The 23,162-nt window shown below is 41.3% G+C and overlaps 1 protein-coding gene across 2 annotated transcripts in view; it reads right to left on the bottom strand.

The window, feature by feature from the left end:
- Positions 1–23,162, bottom strand: part of FBXO15 (F-box protein 15) — a 172,236-nt gene that overhangs the window by 29,197 nt on the left and 119,877 nt on the right. For both annotated transcript variants that reach the window (XM_068234671.1, XM_068234672.1), the window contains one exon: positions 5,466–5,590. In XM_068234671.1, the coding sequence (XP_068090772.1) occupies positions 5,466–5,590 (125 nt within the window). The remainder of the gene's footprint in view (positions 1–5,465; positions 5,591–23,162) is intronic.

Here is a 23,162-nt window from a genome sequence, read left to right as displayed (position 1 = left end):
GTCGTAGTCTTTTTGAGAACCACGGTTTATCATTTGGATACAGTTTGAAGGTTTTTGTTGGGATACAGGAGTCCTCACAGAAGCTAATGTACGAGGATACATTGTCTGCCCACTCGTCCAGGTTAGGCGATTCCAGAGCCTTCCAGTCTGTGCAGTCAAGGCAGGCCTGAAGTTGAAGTTTAGCCTCACTTGACCACACTTTGGAGGACTTAGTGACAGGTTTTGAGGTTTCCAGGCGCCTTTTATAAGTAGGTACCAGGTGGATGATGCAGTGGTCAGATGAGCCCAGGGCTGCCCACGGTGTCGCTTTGTATGCATCCTTCAGGGCCGTGTAGCAATGGTCGAGGGTGTTGGCACTCCTGGTGGGGCAGGTGATGTGCTGATGGAAGCGGGGCAGCTCTTTGCGGAGGTTTGCCTTGTTAAAATCCCCCAAGATAATGAACAGCGAGTCCGGGAGGGCCGTCTCCCACTGCATGATGGTATCACTGAGATCACGCAGGGCAGCATTTACCTCTGCATCAGGAGGGATATACACACCCACGAGGACGTAGGAGGAGAACTCCCTGGGCGAGTAGGTTGGCCTGCAATTGATGAGGAGGAGTTCCAGTTCTGGTGTGCATTTCTTGGCCAGTACAGAGGTGTTTGAGCACCAGGCGGAGCTGACGTAGAAGCAGATGCCACCCCCTTTCTTTTTCCGGGAGAGGGTGCTGTCCTGGTCTGCTCGGATGAGGCTGAAACCTGGGAGCTGGAGGGCACTCTCAGGGATGTCGTCATGGAGCCACGTTTCAGTAAAGCAAAAGACTGGGGTGTTGTTACCGAGTTCCCTCTTGTCGCTGAGGAGTCTCAGCTCATCTAGCTTGTTGGGGAGGGAGCGGACGTTAGCGAGGAGGACCGCAGGGATGGCTGACCGCAGGCCCCTCCTCTTCAGCCTCGCCCGGACGCCTGATCGACAGCCCCTGCGGCGCTGGCTAAAGGGAGGCCAGGGCGCAGAAGCAGTGATTTCCTGGACGTGGCTCCAAACAGAGTTGTACAGGAGCCCATCCTCCGGGTGTGCGGCTGTGATATGTTCCCATTTCAGGAGCTGCGCTCTGGAGTATGTGGTACGAGGGGGGAGTGGTGGCATTTGGGGCATGTATGGTAAGCAAAAACTTGTGCAGGCGAGTGCAATAACAGTCTATCAGCAGTGTGACACAGATGTAAGAGGCAAGTGCAATAACAGTCTATCAGCAGTGTGACACAGATGTAAGAGGCATGTGCAATAACAGTCCATCAGTGGTGTGACACAGATGTAGGGGGCATGTGCAATAACAGTCCATCAGCAGTGTGACACAGATGTAAGAGGCGAGTGCAATAACAGTCCATCCGCAGTGCGACACAGATGTAAGGGGCATGTGCAATAACAGTCCATCCGCAGTGCGACACAGATGTAAGGGGCATGTGCAATAACAGTCCATTCGCAGTGCGACACAGATGTAAGGGGCATGTGCAGATAACAGTCCATCAGCAGTGTGACACAGATGTAAGGGGCATGTGCAATAACAGTCCATCAGCAGAGATATTTCTCCCACCCAGCATGGGTATGTGTAAAAATACACCCCAAAACACATTATACTACTTCTCCTGAGTACGGCGATACCACATGTGTGACACTTTTTTGCAACCTAGGTGCGCTAAGAGGCCCAACATCTTATGAGTACCTTTAGAATTTCACAGGTCATTTTGAGGCATTTGGTTTCTAGACTACTCCTCATGGTTTAGGGCCCCTAAAATGCCAGGGCAGTATAGGAACCCCACAAATGACCCCATTTTAGAAAGAAGACACCCCAAGGTATTCAATTAGGTGTATGGGGAATTCATAGAAGATTTTATTTTTTGTCACAAGTTAGTGGAAAATGACACTTTGTGAAAAAAACAATAAAAATCAATTTCCGCTAACTTGTGAAAAAAAAATGAAATCTTCTATGAACCCCCCATACTACTAACGGAATACCTTGGGGTGTCTTCTTTCTAAAATGGGGTCACTTGTAGGGTTCCTATACTGTCCTGGCATTTTAGGGGCCCTAAACCGTGAGGAGTAGTCTAGAAAATAAATGCCTCAAAATGACCTGTGAAATCCTAAAGGTACTCATAGGACTTTGGGCCCCTTAGCGCAGTTAGGGTGCAAAAAAGTGTCACACATGTGGTATCGTCGTACTCAGGAGAAGTAGTATAATGTGTTTTGGGGTGTATTTTTACACATACCCATGCTGGGTGGGAGAAATATCTCTGTAAATGGACAATTGTGTGTAAAAAATCAAAAGAAATCTCATTTACAGAGATATTTCTCCCACCCATCATGGGTATGTGTAAAAATACACCCCAAAACACATTATACTATTTCTCCTGAGTAAGGCGATACCACATGTGTGACATTTCTTTTGCAGCCTAGGTGCGCTAAGGGGCCCAAATTCCTATGAGCACCTTTAGGCTTTACAGGGGTGCTTACAATTTAGCACCCCCCAAAATGCCAGGACAGTAAACACACCCCACAAATGACCCCATTTTGGAAACTAGACACTTCAAGGTATTCAGAGAGGGGCATGGTGAGTCCGTGGCAGATTTCATTTTTTTTGTCACCAGTTAGCAGAAATGGAAACTTTTTTTTATTTATTTTTTTTTGTCACAAAGTGTCATTTTCCGCTAACTTGTGACAAAAGATAAAATCTTCTATGAACTCACCATGCCTCTTAGTGAATACTTTGGGGTGTCTTCTTTCCAAAATGGGGTCATTTGGGGGGTATTTATACTATCCTGGAATTCTAGCACCTCATGAACCCTGACAGGTGCTCAGAAATGAGAGAGATGCTTCAAAATGGGAAAATTAAATTTTTGCACCATAGTTTGTAAACGCTATAACTTTTACCCAAACCAATAAATATACACTGAATGGGTTTTTTTTTTTATCAAAAACATGTCTGTCCACATTTTTCGCGCTGCATGTATACAGAAATTTTACTTTATTTGAAAAATGGCAGCACAGAAAGTTAAAAAAAATCATTTTTTTTAACCAAAATTCATGTCTTTTTTGATGAATATAATAAAAAGTAAAAATCGCAGCAGCAATCAAATAGCACCAAAAGAAAGCTGTATTAGTGACAAGAAAAGGAGGTAAAATTCATTTAGATGGTAGCTTGTATGACTGAGCAATAAACCATTAAAGCTGCAGTGGTCTGAATGGAAAAAAGGCTCTGGTCCTCAAGGGGTGAAAAGACTGCGGTTCTTAAGTGGTTAAACAGAAGATGAAACATTATCTCCTTTAAGAAAAAATAGGAGAAAAAGTGAATTGAATAAGGGCCTGTAATGCTTGGGGGTTATACTTTGACCACCCAGAGCAACAAGACTGGTAGTTGAATAATGGAAGAGGCTACACAGGCTGCCCAGAGCAACTGCAGCTCTGGGCTTTCGATATCGCTACAAATAAAACACAATGGCAGCGCAGTGCGATGTTGCGCTGCCATAGCGATAGCAAGCATTCAGACAGGTTCAAGACAGGACTATAGATTGGAGCATAACTAGTAGCAACCGCAGCTCACAGTCACATCCACGGAAGCAGAGCAAGCAGGCTAACAACAGTCACCAGCAAGCATCCACCCAGGCAAGACTACAGGATAGAATGTAACTAATAGCAACTGCAGCCTGTAGTTACGTTCCCAGAAACTAGAGTAGCAGGAGTACTACCAGTCACCAACGTGGTGATGGCAGAATCCAAGCTATCTGGACAATGGGCTTCACTGACCCACCGCGGATGCAGCGAACGTGCATCAAGCATGGAACTAGGCAATACACAATAATACAGAAAAATAACAAACGGCTCAACTAATGGATAAATATATATTAGCAAGTCTGCATATATATTTATCAAGAAACTAGCTAAAGTACAAGTAATAAGGTCGCATTGAACTACAATAACAGAACTATACAGAGTAACAAGGTGCCCAGCAGACCAGCGTACTGACCGCTATGACGGGCAGGGTCTAAAATGGGAGGCAGCCAATGGATGCAAGTATGCAAATTTCCACTCAGCTGAATGGTAATCATTCAATCCTGAGCTGGCTTGATTACCATTTGCTAGCTGGCTGTGAATGTTAAGGACTCCCATAAGAAATGCATGCAGTATTATGTAACAACATGCATGCAGGAAATCCAAAGCCATCTGGCCGCAGCTCAGCTGTAATGCTGGGAATACACGATGCGTTTTTGCGTTCGTTTTTGCCGTCGTTTTCGCTTTCAATAGATTCTACTCTCGATTCACTGCTCGATTCCCCTCTCGATTCCTTATCTTTTCTTATCAATTACATTCACTTGAATGAGGAGAATCGAAACGAAAGTAGAATCGACCAGATCCGACAGGTTGGAATTTATCTATCGAACCCATCTATCTAAAGTAAAAACTTAACGTGTATTCCCAGCATTAACAAGCAATTAGTTGAATGATGACAGCATACTGAGCTGCCCAGAACTGCAGAGCGATTGCAAATGACAATGAGACTTATTGCGAATGCACAACCGAATGCAAACAGATAAGCCAGAACTGTCCGTTTGCAGCTTCACTGCATCGGACAGAATACGCTACAGGAGGGATCCTTACAGGGCCTTTGAGATTTTGCTAATGATAATATATAACGTATCAGTTGATTATAGCACTAGTTAAAATCATGGTCATGGTTTATGGCTATTCTGGCCATGCTAGGATATAAGTATGACCTTCGGCTATTGTGTAGCTACCGTTGCAGGTTATTTACATTTCACTACTCTGGTTATTGGTAAACATCAGGTAGTGGATTATGCTAGCTGGGGATGCTTGGAATATGCATGAGGAAGTGAATTATGTTAGACAGGGAGGTCAGGGTTAAGAAACAAGAATTGGATGTTACATTATGGGAACCTCTTATATTTATGATTAGGAGAAAAAAAAGGCATAAAACCACCACAAAAGCAGGGGCGTAACTAAGACCCCCCGCCCCCCCCCCCCCCCGGACCCACTCAGGGCCGTTTTGGGGGGCTGGAGGGGTCGCAGCATGAGTAGTTTAAAAATAAAATGTGCTATTGTAGATAAAACAGAGGCGTTGTCCCCAGTACAATGTATGGTGATAATGTTTTAGTTTGGGGTAGGGGTGGAAGGAGTTAAAACTTAATGAAAATGTATTTACTTTTTCTAAGGGAAAGTGTATAATGGTGTATTTGGATGTAGTTTTACTTTTTGGCCACAAGATGGTGCTATACTAACTCTGTGTTCTAAAAATAGAAAACAGAACAAAGTGTTTACATGTGTTTATATACAGTAACGTAGATAAGCGTGGCAGAAGTACAGAAGTGGTTAAGCTGCGCTGCTGTAGAAGCAACCCCAAAATATTGTGCTTTTTCTAAACAGATTTTCTAGACAGGTGTTCATGGAGATCAGATATAAGAGATGCATGAATAGTTACCTGTATTCTGCCATTAAACGTAAAGTTTTCCCATGCAAGGTTCACTTTGCCCACAAGCTGTTCATGTTCTCTGTTGTTTTTAAAACTTACGGCTGTCAGTTTTAGATCACCACCTCTTATATAATCTGAAAAACCCAACATACATTCATCTTCAATGACAATGATCCTTATTCAATTCACTTATTCTATTAGGTGATATTTTCAATTATCAATAAAATGCCTGTTGAGCCGCCAGCAAGTAAGAAAATACTCAGAATAATTTTGGTAGGATTTTTCACCTACTTTTTGGTACTGATTCAGTTGCAGCATGCTGAAAAGTTATTGGAAACAGAAGAGAAAACATAAGAGAAAAAAAAGGTTTCCCTTATTAAGGTCACTTTTTTTTCCTTAAGTTCTCTCTTAAAGGAGTCATCAAGCAAGTTAAGCATCATCCAATCGCCTACCTCCACCTGTTCTTTAGGTAATACCAAGCTGGGTCGCAATGTCCGTTGCCATCCGAAATTGCGCATTTTGCTGCTAATTGGGACGGTAATATCCCTGTGCCCCAGAAGTTAATGACTCCACGCAGGGGCTCTAGACATCCTGTATTCAGAATGCTGGTGCAGTTGGAATGTATAGCGTGCTTCCGTACGGCTGCGCAAGCATACAGTAGCCGTCAGAGGTGTGTTTGAGCTTGCCGTCCTCGCTCGCAAGCCAAACACTCCTCTTCAGTAACTGCCCACCAAACCCTTTCTCCAGCCCCCACCTAGCAACTTACTTTGTAGTTTTTTTGAGTGCCCGATTAGCTGCTATATGCCTCAGCCTCCGCCACCTGTCCTTTACACCAGCGTGTCTCATGCATGGATTAGCTGTGCATGAGAGCGCGCATAAAGCTAGCCGGAGGCTGGAGTGAGGGTTTGGCGGGCGGTTACTGAAGCGGAGGGTCTGGTTTGCAAGTGGGGACGGCAAGCTCAAACACAACTCCGACGGCTACTGTATGCATGCGTAAGCACGCAATATGATCCAACTGTGCCAGCGGGAGTATTATGAAATAACTACTGCGCCTGCGTAGCCCAATTACTTCCGGGTTTGCGGAGGACCCCGACCTCGACCGGAGTGAATACTGGAGAAAGGAACAGTTTTACAAGACAACAGAGGAGGCGATCCTGCAGAAATAAAACGTGAGCAACAAGCAGACATGAGTCTTTCCCCTAGCACAGTTTGCCTGAGAACTCCTTTAAGAGATAATTTTTCACCTTATGTTTAAAATAACTTTAACTCCTGAATTGATAAAGTACCTAAAAGAAGGTGAAAGAGTACTGTCAGAATAATTCTGAGTATCTGCTGGTTTGCTGGTGGCTTAAAAGGCATTTATATTAATAAGATGTGGAAATATCACCTAGGAGAAAATCCATCAATTTATAAACAATTAAACGTGCATATGCAATACTGAAGTTATATATATACACATTCATTATTTGAATAATAAAAAGTCTTATTTTTAAATCTTTGATTTGCATGAAAAGGGTTAAAGCCACGTGGAGTTTTATTGCTGCAACTAACCCCATCAAGGAGAATGCCTCTCAGTAAGCAGTGGTTAACCTTCGGCACAAGTTCAGTGAATTTGGGTACAGTAAGGTCCCGTTTCCGCTTAATCAGTCGGTATGCGTTGGTATGCGTTAGTGCGCGTTGGTACACATTTTTTCCATAGCAGTGCATTGTGAAGAAGATTTCAGTTAACACACGTTAAGTGTGAATTATGCCATAGGAAAACATGGGCATTACTTTGAAAATTAGTTTTCTTTCAGTTATAACTGAGAGCAACTGATTAAGTGTAAAAGGGGCCTTAACCATTTATGTTTTTATTGTTGCTCTTGATTTCCTGTCCCAAAAACCACGAGGTGTAATATTAAACCCATAGGGTCAAGAGTTGAGGAAAGAGCTTACACAGGAAATATAGCTGTCACTGGCTGGTGCTTTTGATGTAATTCACACAGGCCCACAGTAGTGTGCAGATAGCAAGCATGTTACAAGTGGCTGCCAGGCCTGTCCACCAACCATGGCTCCCCGAATTACATATGACACATGTGCCTGCCCACTTTCCACTAGGTACAGAGTACCACAATATTAAAAAAAACAGGTTTACTTTAACAGAAGTTCTATTATATCAGGGTTTACTGTATCAGGTATTACTCCAATATACTTGTAATGGTGCTTGGCCAGGACCCCTGGACCTTAAGTTTACTATACCCAACATTTTACTATATCAGCATTTACTATAAACACAATTATACTATACTAGACCTTTACAGCATTAACATACACTGACTAGACCTTTAAAACACTAACATACACTGATAAGATTACCCATATTAAGCATCTGCATTAAGTAGACCATTTTCATGTGCATAATCCGTTTGTAAGGATAAAACAACACTATCATGGAAATACAGATTCATAAATTATTCATAATACTTTAAATTGATTGTATTTACTACAAATAATACACTCAACGTGCAATGCAGGTGTGTGGATTTTTAATACCATTCTTATCTTAATAGGTCTGATGATTACTACACTTTTGAAGAAATACCTGCAATGAGGGTATATTTAATTAGGTCCTTTGATTTATTTGCTGGATAGAAGCCAAAATTGCTCAAGACAAATCAGTGCCCTGACCATCTGTTATTAACAGTTAATTAATATCAAGTTCAACATAATATTCCCTGTGCCATACTCAAGACTGCATATCGCTTTCTTTACCATGTTACTCAGTGTGTCCTATGCACTGTATTGTGTAAACCAAAGTAACAGTCATAACAATTTAATATCAGCATTAAAGAGAAACCGTAACCAAGAATTGAACTTCATCCCAATCAGTAGCAGATACCCCCTTTCCCATGAGAAATCTATTCCTTTTCTCAAACGGATCGTAAGGGGGCTCTGTATGGCTGATTTTGTGGTAAAACCCCTCACAGCTCTGAGGTATTGACATCACGCTGTGGGAGCCTTGTTGCATTGTGGGAAATAACTGCTGTTTCCAACTGCCAAAAATGCAAGCAGCATCTCCTTCCAGTGATATCACCTGCCAGCAGTAAAAATGTCAGAATGTAAATCAGGGGGAGGAGATTTTTGCAATGATCGAACACTGACTAAATCATTTATACTTAATTATTGTAAAAAATAATCTTTTTTATTACATTATTTTCACTGAGTTCCTGTTTAACATTGCAAATGTTCTACAGTCTGATTAGTAATGGGTGTAAATGAAGTGACAGTGTACACACACCCTTCTCCATTAAAAGCATAAGTGGAATTACCTTGGGCATATTCAGTCTTTCCACATGGCTAATCAGATTCAGCAGCCAGTGATAGTCAATGAAATGCTAATCATTTTGGTTTATGTGCAAATGTAGTGCAGAATATATGCAGCTAGGAATTGGGGCAATCACAAGCAAAGGAAGTGCATTTGATTATTATTATTGATTAATAAAGAGCCAACATATTCTGTGGCGCTGTACACAGTAAGAAACGAACATTAGGTCCATAATAATAAAGACAATGGCATACACTAATTAATGGCCGGATTTTCTTTATTCCTTATGATATACCCACTTGGAACTAACATGGTGCACTGAAAAAGCTTTAGAAAATCAGGTCCATAGTGTAACCAAGGACCCGAACTCACTGGCGCGTATCTGTCTGCTTCTGTTTCATTTTGCAGCAATGCCTATCAGTCATCGATATGTAACATTGACATGTTGCTGAAAAACGTCCAGAAGCTTACAGAAGCATGCAAGTGTGTTCAGGCCCTGAATGAATGTGAATGTTTAGCTAGTGAGTTACAGAGCACAGGGAGAGGATTTATAAGAAAAAATTAATCTAGTCTAGGCTGTGAGTTGAAGAGATAACTATAACTCTTTTGTGATCGCTGTAACAATCAAATGCCTTGAAACTGTGCCAGGCATCCTAATTAGCAGTTGCTTAAACATCAGTGACTCACTGCCTAGCCAAAGCATTGCGCATAGACTGAAGGCATGCTTCTGTGCTGCAGCTGTCTGCAAACAATGGGAGTCTTAGATCTGCTTATCGGAGCAATATAAAAAAAATATATTCAAGCTATTGATCAGGAACTGCCGTAAAAGCTAGCTGCAAACAAAGGTTTATATGTAGTCAACCTATAAAATCAACACTGAGCCAACCAAGTGATGGGAAGATTCAAAGTAAAAAAGCCTTATAACAGCAGCTCTCGTGTTAAAGTGACACTGAAGCGGAAAAAACAACAACCCAAAAATATAGAATGTGTAATGAATAGTATGTGTAGTAGGGATAATTAATAGAACACTAGTTGCAAAGAAAAACATCTCATATTTTTATTTTGAATTATATAGCTTTATTTATAACATTGCATCATACTGCACACAGTTGCCGTTTTAAAACCACGCTCTGTATTTTAAACTATGAAACAGATCAGAGCTAATGCCCCTTTGAATTCCTCTGCATTCAAATATTATCTGAAGTGGTCTTTCACTGTATCTTTGATGTACAAGTGCATCAGAAAATAGCACTGCTCTCTGACTTAATTAGTCAGAGAGCTCAGAGAAGCTATTTAGCATAGATAACAACTCAAGTTTCTTTCCTTCTGTACTGGAAACAATATGAGACTCATATCTGTGCTAATAATGTCCTATTTCTTAGCTGTACTACACATACAAATCATTACATGATAAGTTTATTTTCACTTCAGATTCCCTTTAAAGACCCAGACTGGGTTTATATATACAGTATGTATCAGAGACACCTGAAACATGCCCAGTAGCCAATCTGCAGATATATTATATGCATGCAGAACAGAAACTGTGTAAGACATATTACAATTTTGGCCTCAATTCTGGTATGCTTACCGTCTGTTTTACCTCATTAGTGGTATTTTAGAGCATGCGGTTTGCTATTCTGGTAAATTTTAGTCATAATTTACCTCATGAGGTAAATTAGGTCATAAAATGTGTGGTATTTTACCAAAAATCGGAATTCTCATGGAAAAGAAGGGGCATGTTAGCACATAATTTACCTGCCTGTACCTGAAGTCAATTTGTGTGCATTCTGCAGCTTTTAGTGGAGTTCCTATTCAGTTACTATTCCTGTTGTAGTGGAATTCCTATTCAGGCTGTGTGATAGAGAAGAATAGTAGAAATAAAACTCCAAATATTTACAGGATTTTTTTTTTATAGGGGATGCCGCACGTTTGCGCATTTACCACAAGTTATACCGCATGTACGGAAATGTGGGAAAATCTTTCAGAATTGCAAAATAACTCCGAATATACCGCATGAGATATTTTACCGACTAAAAAATAATTACAGTACCTCACATAGCTACCAGAATTGAGGCCAATATGTTCCTATGCAAAAAAGAGGTTATTACACAACAGAGCAAAGGTATCAAATTCAAATGGGGCCGTAATTGAACACTGGGACCAAGTCGAGGGCCAACCTCAATGTCTAGTGGCCACCTCCCTACCTTATAAAAGAACTTCTGGACTTCCTACCTCCCCTATACAGTTCCCTGATGTCTAGAAGCACCCCTCCCTCCCTTATATATTTCTCTGGTGTCTAGTGATCTTCCTCCTTCCCTTATACGTTTAAGAAGAACTGAACCAACATCAACCTAAAACTAGAATTTTTCCATCAACTGGAATGATTTGGTAACAGCACCTTAATCAATGAGGAATTTTGAGGGCAGATTCCAAACCATTTAAAGGAAACCAGAGCCGAGAGAACATAAAAGATTTATACATACCTTGGGCTTCCTCAAGCCCCACCTGCGTGGATCACTCCCACGCCGCCGTCTTCAGTCTTCTCCAGCTCCGGTACCGGGTCCTGTAACTTCAGCCAGTCACTGCCAGTCTGAGAAGTGAAGTGCGCTCTTTATGTATCTCTCCAGCAGCCGCCAGAGAGATACTTAGAGGGCACACTTCTCTTGCGCAGACAGGCTGTGACTGGCTGAAGTTACGGGACCCGGTACTGGAGCTGGAGAAGGCTGAGGATGGCGGCGTGGGAGCGATTCAAGCTTATGCAGGCTTTTATGTTTACTCTGCTCTGGTACACTTTAAAGAAAATACACATCAGGTGCGCTGGATCTACTTATGTTTTCTGCATGTATGCAGGTCTGTTCAAATTACAAAGTCTTCTACAGTTACAAAACAGAGAAACAGAGAAAATGTACTAGGAAACAAATGGAAATCAAAGAACTGTAAAGCACACTAAAGGACCACTCCCCCCTCCCCTTTTTACCTTTGTAATTTAGCATAGTAAGTTTATTAAAGTAAGTAAAGTAAGTACATAGAGTAACTAATTAAAGCAGCAGAGATAAGGCAAGTGTTACTTGTTAAAACACAAGTGGCTGATGAGATGGACATGAGAATGCGGAATCAGTGGGAATGGGCTGTGGCAGAGGCCAGGTGTCTGTAGGGAGCCTTCTTTGAACAGGTGAAGTACTTTGGTAGTAATATGAGAGAACCAATTGGATGTGGTCCTGTCCAAAATATTTTTTTACAATGAGGAGACAGGATATACTGAAATTATGAGAGTCCTTTTTAAAATGTCTTACAATCAATTTTGTTTTTTTTATTATTTCAGACCTACAAGGCGGCACTATTTTCACTGGTACATTACAGTTAGAATGACACAAACTATATATACTGTACATACAAATGCATATTTTCAACAAGAAAATATAGACAATACAAGATAGTACAGCATCTCAAGAAGGAGGAGCATTATAGAAAAGGCAGCAATATACTGATCACTAGAACTGAGGGGCCTGCCCGTGCTTTACGCTCAGCGCTAGCACAGAAGTTAAAAATTATACAATTGCACTTCTATTAAATAAGTATAAAATAGCTTGACATCATGGTTAATTCAAACAGCTAAGCAGCGCACAACATATGAATGCACACTAATTAAACATTAAATGAAAACTGTATAAGGAACCCTTTCCTGTTCTCCACTATTAGTAGTCAAACCAACAGATAGAGACCCCCCCCCAAAAAAAATGTTAAACTTATTATTATTTAGTATTTATATAGCCGTGACATATTCCGCAGTGCTGTATAGAGCATATTGTCTTGTCACTTGACTGTCCCTTAGAGGGGCTCACAATCTAATCTCTACCATAGTCATATGTCTATGTTTGTATGGGGTGAAGTGTATGTATCGCAGCCTAGGGCCAATTTAGAAGGAAGCCAATTAGCTTATATATATGTTTTAGGGATGTGGGAATGAACCAGAGTCCCCGGAGGAAACCCACGCAAACATGGGGAGAACATTCAAACTCCTTGCAGATAGGTTCCCAGATGGAATTTAAACCGAGGACCCAGCGCTGCAAGGTGAGTGCGCTAACCACTACACCACCGTGTTGCCCTAAAATGAGCATATACATCTTAAGTAATGGTTTTACATTAAAAATATCTACGTTAAAAATGCATTAAACCTTCTAGGCTTTGTCTATGTGAATTCAGTGCCACTGAGATTGGGGATGGGCCAGGTGCCTTAGGGCCCTCTTCCTCTCCAACCCTGTTCCACTAAATACGGTGTACCTCAGGGTGCAATATTATCCCCTTTACTTTTCACCATATACATGCTGCCACTTGGAGAAATCATACAAAAACATGGCCTGACATATTGCTTTGCTGATGACACCCAGCTATATTTGTCATTCAAACCTGGCATCACAGACCCTACTCCACAAATAAACGCATGCTTAGCTGAGCTTCAGGAGTGGATGAATAATAATTGGCTAAAACTTAATGCTGGCAAAACTGAGGTTCTTGTTATCGAGGGCCAGGGCTTAACAGCAAAGCAGCCCCAGTCTCAACCAACACCGCTAAGGATAGGGAGCTCAGACCTGAACAATTCAGAATGTGTGCGCAGCCTGGGAGTACTGATTGATGTGAAATTAAGCTTCAGGAATCAAATCTCAGCTGCTGTGAAACATTCTTTCTTTCATCTAAGGAATATTGCAAGGATTAAACATCTAATTCCTTCAGAGGATCTTTCAACCCTAGTTCATGCCTTCGTCACATCAAGGTTAGACTACTGCAACGTCCTCTACACAGGCCTGCATCAAAAAGACTTACGCCGCCTGCAATTAGTACAGAATGCCGCCGCAAGGCTGTTAACGAGCCAACCGCGCCATTGCCACATAACACCAACCCTGTGCTCACTCCACTGGCTACCGATAAAATGGAGAATTCTGTTTAAGATTGGCTTACTGACTTTCAAATCCTTGCACAATCTGGGCCCTGGATACCTGAAGGACTTGTTGCAACTGCATCACACCCCCCACAATCTTAGATCAAAAGGACGTAACACCTTGGTCACCCCCAGAGTCCACCTCAAAACCTTTGGAGACAGAGCCTTTTGTCATGCTGCCCCTACACTTTGGAACTCCCTGCCACACCCAATCAGGACAGCTCCATCCCTGGAAGCATTTAAGTCTAAACTGAAAACCTACCTCTTCAGTCTGGCATTCATGAACATCTGACTATCTCCTCTGTAACACAACCCAGCCTGCAACCCTGTATTAATCTGAGACACAACTATGCGCTTTGAGTCCTATGGGAGAAAAGCGCTTTACAAATGTTATTGTATTGTATTGTATTGCCTGACCCATCCCCAATCTTTTTGTAGAAATTGCACATGATCTATAAAGATGGCTGAATCCCCTGAAATTGTAAGTGGCCCAAGGGGCAAATTTGCAAAGATAGGCCTAGTTCACAGTGCTCACTTGCACTGCAGAATAATTTGGCATGTCAGCTCACTGCCCATACAACTCTATGGGGCTGTCCACAGTACTGCGTTGTAACGGATCGTATCATTGTAACTTAATTTGCTGCATGCAGGCTTTGTATTAAAGTCTATGTCAGTCTCCATTGCAGTTCACGCACGTTTTAATGTGTGTTATGCAACTGACCACTGTGAATCCAGACTCGGACTGCAACCTTAATACCTGGTTAATTTGTAAAATTGCTCATATGTTGGGAATCAGGGTGCGAAGTTCTCAGATTTTCCATATTTCTGTACCATGCATGATTACTGGGGGAGCGGTGTTATGCTTTTATTTAAAACGTCTAGTTAATGTCCTCTTTAAGACCAATAACTATAAAGCCTTTGTAATGTTCCATCACAGTGTGCAGTTGGAGAATGTATAAATCTCAAGGATGAGAGACTTGGAGGATTTGTAGGACAGCTGTCAAGGTTAACTAAAAAGCAGACACTAGCAATCTAGGAAAGAGAAATACAATCTCTTGCTTGATATTCAGTCAAAGCTCTGTTGGCAGTAAGCCCCAAGAATAAAAGTCAAATATTGAATATTATGAAAGGACTGCAAGGGTAATTGCATAGTTTGAAAAAGAATATTTCCAGTGACGTTACAAAGAAACATTAGAAACTTCTCTGAGGCCCTGGTGAGGGACTGAGGTCGATGTTTTAAAAAGGTTGCAGCAATTTAAACAGTCTTTAACCTACAGCTGTGCTTTCCTTGACTAAAATAACAAAAGATGACAGAGAAGGTGATATAATAATTTTTGATATTAACGTATACGTAGTGTACTTTGGAAGACCGTGCCAAACCATGCCTCCACTACCAATCACTTTTCACATCTTATGCTTATGGCGTACTCCACACGGATGGGGGCCAAGGGAGCAGCTTTAGATTATAAGCTTTACTCTATTAGCTAGAATGATGACTTCGCTTTCTTAGCTGAATATTGTGGGTCTGCAGAGGGAACGCTTGATGTCACAGAATCAGTTACAGTAGCAAGAAAAGGTATGTGAACCCTTTGGAATCAGATGAATTTCTGCACAAATTGGTCATACAATGTGATCTGTACTTCATCTAAGTCACAGAAATAGACAATCACAGTCTGCTTAAACTAATACCACACACATTATTAAATGTTTCCAAGTTTTTATTGAACACACCATGTAAACATTCACAGTGCAGGTGGAAAAAGTATGTGTACCCTTGGATTTAATAACTGGTTGAACCTCCTTTGGCAGCAATAACATTAACCAAACGTTTCTTATAGTTACAGATCAGACATGCACAACGATCAGGAGTAATTCTTGACCATTCCTCTTTACAGAACTGTTTCAGTACAGCAATATTCTTGAAATGTCTGGTGTAAATCGCTTTCTTGAGGTCATGCCACAGCATATCAATCGGGTTGAGGTCAGGACCACACCAGAAGGCGTATTTTCTTCTGCTTAAGCCATTCTGCTGTTGATTTACTTCTATGCTTTGGGTGGTTGTACTGTTGCAACACCCATCTTCTTGTACCGACTCCACAGCCCTGGTGAAGGAGGCGTTCCTATGGACGTATTAAGGGGTTGAGAGGAGGAGAAACTGCAACCTCCTCCCCGCCCATAATCGACGCTCTGCTCAGTCAAATATTATGGCTGAACACAGCGGGGACACAGCACCACAGATAAAACAGAACTAAAAGTATGTTGAACAAAACCCAGTTCAGGGGTACTTTAAGCATTATATTGTCTATGTTAATCAAGAAATGCTAAGTATACAAACCGGTCTCCTATAAATGTTTTAGTATTATTGTTTCTTGTATATTTCCAAAAGTCTTCTGAACAAACATTAAAATGTCCTCTTATGTTGCTTTCTATCGTGCAATACTGCAAACATATTGATCGCTACATTGGCTCCATGGGAAAAGGGACTTGGTTGTAATTGGCGTTATCCATTAATAGACCAGTTGTTTGTTTCATAGATGGGGAGCAACTACTGTAAGAAGTTTCATGGGCTTATTCTAATGTTTCTTAGTAAATATGTTCATCTATTAAATCGGATCGATAAAACACCAATAAGTCCATGCTTGCTGAACATTTTTTTTTTGTGCCATCAAAAATGATATAGCAGTTTGTGAAATTTAATATGACCTTCAACTCATTCACAGTTTTTCCATTTCTAACTTAGCTGATATTTCACCCGAACCAGTGCCAGCTCCTTTGCCACAATGCTGAGTTTTGTGGCTTGTAAAATACTTGAATGTATCCATAAAGATTGTGTGTGTTGATATAGTGTTTATTATGAACACACACAGACATACACACACAAACACATATACATACATACACAATGGGTTGCAAAAGTATTTGCCCCCCTTGAAGTTTTCCACATTTTGTCACATTACTGCCACAAACATGAATCAATTTTATTGGAATTCCACGTGAAAGACCAACACAAAGTGGTGTACATGTGAGAAGTGGAACAAAAATCATACATGATTTCAAACATTTTTTTACAAATAAATAACTGCAAAGTGGTGTGTGCATAATTATTTGGCCCCCATTGATCTGAGTGCATTCAGTTGCCTATACATTGCCTGATGAGTGCTAATGACTGAATAGCGTGCACCTGTGTGTAATCTAATGTCAGTACAAATACAGCTGCTCTGTGAGGGCCTCAGAGGTTGTCTAAAAGAATATTGGGAGCAACAACACTGTGAAGTCCAAAGAACACACAAGACAGGTCCAAGACAGGTCAGGGATGAAGTTATTGAGAAATTTAAAGCAGGCTTAGGCTACAAAACATTTCCAAAGCCTTGAACATCCCAAGTAGCACTGTTCAAGTGATTATTCAGAAATGGAAGGAGTATCGCACAACTGTAAACATACCAAGACAAGGCTGTCCACCTAAACTCACAGGCCGAACAAGGAGAGCGCTGATCAGAAATGCAGTCAAGAGGCCCATGGTGACTCTGGACGAGCTGCAGAGATCTACAGATCAGGTGGGAGACTCTGTCCATAGGACAACTATTAGTCATGCACTGTACAAAGTTGGCCTTTATGGAAGAGTGGCAAAAAGAAAGGCATTGTTAACAGAAAGCATAAGAAGTCCCGTTTGCAGTTTGCCACAAGCCATGTGGGGGACACAGCAACCATGTGGAAGAAGGTGCTCTGGTCAGATGAGACCAAAATTGAACTTTTTGGCCAAAATGCAAAACGCTATGTGTGGCAGAAAACTAACACTGCACATCACTCTGAACACACCATTCCCACTGTCAAATATGGTGGTGGCAGCATCATGCTCAGGGGGTGCTTCTCTTCAGCAGGGACAGGGAAGCTGGTCAGAGTTGATGGGAAGATGGATGGAGCCAAATACAGGGCAAACTTGGAAGAAAACCTCTTGGAGACTGCAAAAGACTTGAGACTGGGGTGGAGGTTCACCTTCCAGCAGGACAATGACCCTAAACATAAAGCCAGGGTAACAATGGAATGGTTTAAAACAAAACATATCCATGTGTTAGAATGGCCCAGTCAAAGTCCAGATCTAAATGCAATCGAGAATCTGTGGCAAGATCTGAAAACTGCTGTTCACAAATGCTGTCCATCTAATCTGACTGAGCTGGGGCTGTTTTGCAAAGAAGAATGGACAAGGATTTCAGTCTCTAGATGTGCAAAGCTGGTAGAGACATACCCTAAAAGACTGGCAGCTGTAATTGCAGCAAAAGGTGGTTCTACAAAGTATTTACTCAGGGGGCCGAATAATTACACACTTTGCAGTTATTTATTTGTAAAAAATCTTTGGAATGATGTATGATTTTCGATCCACTTCTCACATGTACACCCCTTTGTATTGGTCTTTCACGTGGAATTCCAATTAAATTGATGCATGTTTGTGGCAGTAATGTGACAAAATGTGGAAAACTTCAAGGGGGCCGAATACCTTTGCAACCCACTGTATATACACCACCGCACTGAAGCAAACGGTGCAAGTGGTCACTCTGGTGCAGGTCTGGTTAAGGTCTAAGATTTAAGTTATACATGGAAGAAGCCTTGCCCATATCTGCATGGGGTGTTTTTTTTGACAGCAGGGATTTTTTTCTGACTCAGGATTCCAGTATTTCAGTTATACTGTATATAGCCAAAGCCCTGTGCTTACAGGTAGGGAGACTTTTTGACTTGGGATGCTTTGGGTTGGGTGCCTAAATTCAAAGATACACAGCCAGTTAAAAATGACAAAAGATGTAGAGTATGGGTTCAGGTTAATGTTTAGGGTTAGGTGTACATTAGGAGGGTTATTCTTTAGTGGTAGAGGTGGTTAGATTTAGTTGTAAGGGTTAGGGGGTCAGGAATAGTTTAATGCTGGAGCGAGTGATATATGTTATGCTAGGAAAGGGATAAAAGGGGAATTTGAATCTAGGGTTAGATACCGGGAAAAAATAACACTGAGGAGGAATTGGAGTCAGACATCAGTTAAGGGGTTAACATGAATGGGTGGGTTAGACATTAGGAAGAGTATAACATTGGGGGAGGAGGTTAAGGTTAGACATGATAAATGGAATTTGAAGGTTAGGATCTTTTGAGTTAGGTGAACAAGGTACTAGGGCCAAAACACTTATGTAAATTGTATAGCACTTTCAAAGCAGCAGAGTATCAGGAATGCTCATTATGAGATTCTACATCCTGCCCTTTGGTGCCATAGTAACTGATACACGGAGGGGGCGAACTGCACCCACAACGATGTGGATGTGTTAAAGTGGACCTACATCTACTGTAAGTTCCAAGTCTATATGTATAGATTATGTTCCTGTTAAAATAGACAATAACTAAAATTATTTCCCCAAGAAACAGAATGCTTTAGTTAGTGGTGTTATTGTGAAAGAGTGTTGTGATCATACATGTAACATGTGTTGTGATCATACATGTAACATGTAAACTATACATGCAAAGTGGGGGAGCACAGGCACATGTGTTGTTCTGGTACTTTATAGACAGAAATGTTTCTTTTAGCTGCATCTTCATAACAAGAGTGGTATTTAACTTAGCTCAATGCATAAATGTTTTCCTTGAAATATACTTCCACTACACAGTTGTTACATGTGACAATATTAGTAAAGTAAACTTGCAAATAGGCCAAAAAAAAAAAACAACAACAAATTCCATACTCACTGGTATCAGTATACTATTTTTCTAAAATGCCAGCTGCGGAATTCTTAACTGCACTTCCAGCAGGGATGACCAACACATGAAATACTTACTGCTAGCACTGTTATAATGGTGCTCAAGGAAAGATTTGGACACCACCTCACATGCATAATCGTGGCCAGGAACTGGTCTCAGCTTTCACCACGTCAGACTCCAAACGTTATTTCACTGGATATTATTGACATTAGAAAGTTACCATAAAAGGCTATATTCATCCTTGGTTGATACAAACTGTTTCAAAGGGGGCCCATACACTGGTCAATTTTAGCCATAAATCAATCGATTCTATAGAATCAATCGATCAGAAATCGATTCTATCAAATTCCCCATTCGATCGATTTGTGGCCGATTTCAATCGATTTGATCTATCTGACAGGATGGAAGATCAAGGTCGATCTGCTGCTGATTTCAATCTGAAATCTATTGGAAATCTGTAGTGTGTGGCACACATCAGATAGATTCCTGTCAGATTCTACTTGACAGGCATCTGACAGAAATTTATCTGTTGGTCGAATCTGCTGTAAATCTATAAGTGTATGGCCACCAAAAGGCTGTTAGCTGGCCACTTTTAGATGTCTCATAAGATTCAATGGTGACTTTTTTATCATGCAAATTGAGCCATTGTATACACTACAAAGGAAGAAAGTAATTTTTCCAAGCTACGTTGGAACGTCAATGCAGTATAAGCAATGGTTATTGGTTGGTGCTGCGCACTACAGTGCTGCTTTCCAACTGGGTGGTACCAGGTGTATACAGTCATTTCACTACCTGTCTCTCAGAGAACCAGACAATCTAATCAACATTTTTCTATAAAACTGCACAAATTATAGTGATGCCCTTATTAGAAGTTTTTCTGCCACATAGAATTATTTGGTTATTTTTTTACACTTTAGTATTAACATCCCTGGAATTTTACAGGGGACACGATGATTCAATCTAGTCTTCACATTAAAAAAAAACAGGAACTATTTCAAAATTGATATTCAAAGCATGCAGAAATTTTTAGCAGTGATTAAGGAGCAGCTCCCTTTTGCAGATCAAATACTCAAACACAATAGGGATGCCTGGGTAAGGTGATTGAGGCACAGAAACACTGCTGCTGAAGTAAGACCTTTTAAAACATAATTATGCAGCTGCGTGGCAATTTGTGCTAAACATGACTTCAGTGCATAGCAGAGCTGCAGCTGTATTTTATTCACGATTTCTCCAGCAAATCAAGTTCAGTGTACATGTATGGCTGTTTTACTATTCAAAATCACTACCCCACAGAGAATAACAGCAAGCACAATGGCTTTTAGGATCATTCACCTAGATCCATTTTTTTAGGTTTTGAGCAAATTGTTGAAAATAAATGCCAACATGCCAGGACAGAAACGCATTTTCTTATTTCTGTCAGTTTAGGAGCTCTGGAAGGTGTGGTTACCTATTGCTACCAAGTGACTTATTCAACAGAACAAGCATGCAGGTCAGATATTAAAGTATTAGGATCCTATGATTGTTGCAGGTCAATGTTCAATGGTGATGAAATAATGAAGCCAGAAAAAAAACAACACGCTGTGGGGGAAATTTATCAAAGCATTACCAACATTTTTTTCTTCTAAAACTGTTCTAACCAGCAGAAGAACGGTTCTGAATGATAGTAAGAAACTTCCCAAAGCCTATGTACCGTATATTCCGGCGTATAAGACCACTGGGCATATAAGACGACCCCCCAACGTTTCCAGTTAAAATATAGAGTTTGGGATATACTCACCGTATTAGACTAACCCTCTTCCAACACACACCAAATACAAATGTAAAAAATCATATACTGGTGCCAGGACAGTTTCTAGGCTAAATTGCAACCAGGGCGAGGATTTAAAAATTGCACCCCCTTACCCCCCACCTGGGGGGGGGGGGGGGGCGGTGGGGACGTGATGATGACTTGACATTTGACGCAGGCAGCACAGGAGGAGTCAAGGAAGGTGATCGACCTGGTAATCTTCTTTCTGCATCACGCGTCACCAGTTCCATAGCGGTTATTTCCTTCTGCCTGCACCCCCCTTCTTTTACTTGCTGGTCTGCACCCAGGACGGTCGCCCTGCCTGCACTGCCCAAGAAACGGCCCTGACTGGTGCTATGTATGAACAGATACTGGTGCTGTACTGTACTGTATGTGGTACCCAGCATATAACAGTATACAGGTGATTGACTGGTTGGATTGGTCAACTCTCCCTCTCCCTAAGCGGATTGGTCAGCTCTCCTTGTCTACTTATTTATCAGAGCGGTATGGAAGAATAGATCCCGCTGTGAGTACATTTGAAATCGGCGCCAGTAGACTTGGGCGCAGGACACAGCCGGTATATGGCTGGTCCTGCTTCTGCACAAGTCCGGAGCGTGTTAATTACTATTCCCCCTCCAGGCCGCCATGGATAGTGGGGAATGAAATAATTCGGCTTCCAGCAATTGCTGGTGGCCGAATTATTGTGATTTTTAAGCAAGGGTTAAAAACCCTTGAATACGCCAGAATATACAGTAATATACAGTAATAGTGGCAGTTTAGCGTGGATTTCTAGAGTTACACTACAGTTAAGAAAAGTGCAATCCATTCCTTAACTGCTGCAGATTAAGAAGTGCTCATTAGCAGTTCTTCAGATAGTGCAGGCTAGATGTGATTTGTGAAGGTCTCCTCCCCCCTCACTCAGAGCCTGCTGACAGCAGGTGTGTTGGTTACCTCAGCAACAGCAATTCCCCTCACACACTGCACTGCCTGAGAGACCTTCCTAGCTTCTTCTATTCCTTACAGTTTAAGAAGGAATCTGCACTAGCTAGTGATTTCTTAGGATGTCTGAGACAATTCTGCATGGATTTCTAGAAACCTACTAATATTTTGTCTCAGACACTCTTGTTAAATCTGGCCCACTGTAACTACTTGCGTAGGGCCAGAGACTGCTGGTACCAAAAAAATGGGGCCTACCGACATATCTATGCATGGTTCTGCCACTCTCCGGTCGCTATGACGGCAGAGCTCTGTAAGCTGGTCAGGAGTCGATTTCATTGGCTCCTGACCCTGTGATCACTATAAGCCAATGAGATTAGTTCATAGTGATCCCGGGGTCAGGAGGCAATGAAATCAGCTCCTGACTGGTTAACAGAGCTCTTCCATCATAGCAACAGCAGAGCAAGAGGCCTGCAGCGGTGGAAGAGCGGTGGAATCGGTAAGTCTGTGGGGTGCAGTAATTGGAAGCTACACCCTGGCAGGAATAAGCAACCATAAACAGGGCGTAGATTTTAATTAACACGGCCTGGAAGCGGTTAACCACTTCAGCCTACAGTGTTGTTCACCTTTTGCATCCGAGCAACTTTCACCTCCCATTCATTCGTCAATAACTTTATCACTAATTATCAGAATTAATTGATTTATATCTTGTTTTTTCCACCACTAATTAGGCTTTCTTTGGGTGGTACATTTTGATAAGAATTATTTTTTTCTAAATCTGTTTTAACAGGAAGATTAAGAAAGAAATGGAAAAAATTCATTATTTCTCAGATATTGGCCATTATAGTCTTAAATTAATACTTGCTACCATAATTAAAACCCATGTATTTTATTTGCCCATTTGTCCCGGTTATTACACAGTTTAAATTATGTCCCTATCACAATTTATGGCACCGATATTTTATTTAGAAATAAAGGTGCATTTTTTCAATTTGCATCCATCACTATTTACAA

This window comes from Hyperolius riggenbachi, chromosome 5 (genome assembly GCF_040937935.1).
Source record: "Hyperolius riggenbachi isolate aHypRig1 chromosome 5, aHypRig1.pri, whole genome shotgun sequence".
NCBI classification, from domain to species: Eukaryota; Metazoa; Chordata; class Amphibia; order Anura; family Hyperoliidae; genus Hyperolius; species Hyperolius riggenbachi.
Note: the sequence above shows the minus strand (reverse complement) of the source record. Positions and strands in the feature narration are given on the sequence as shown.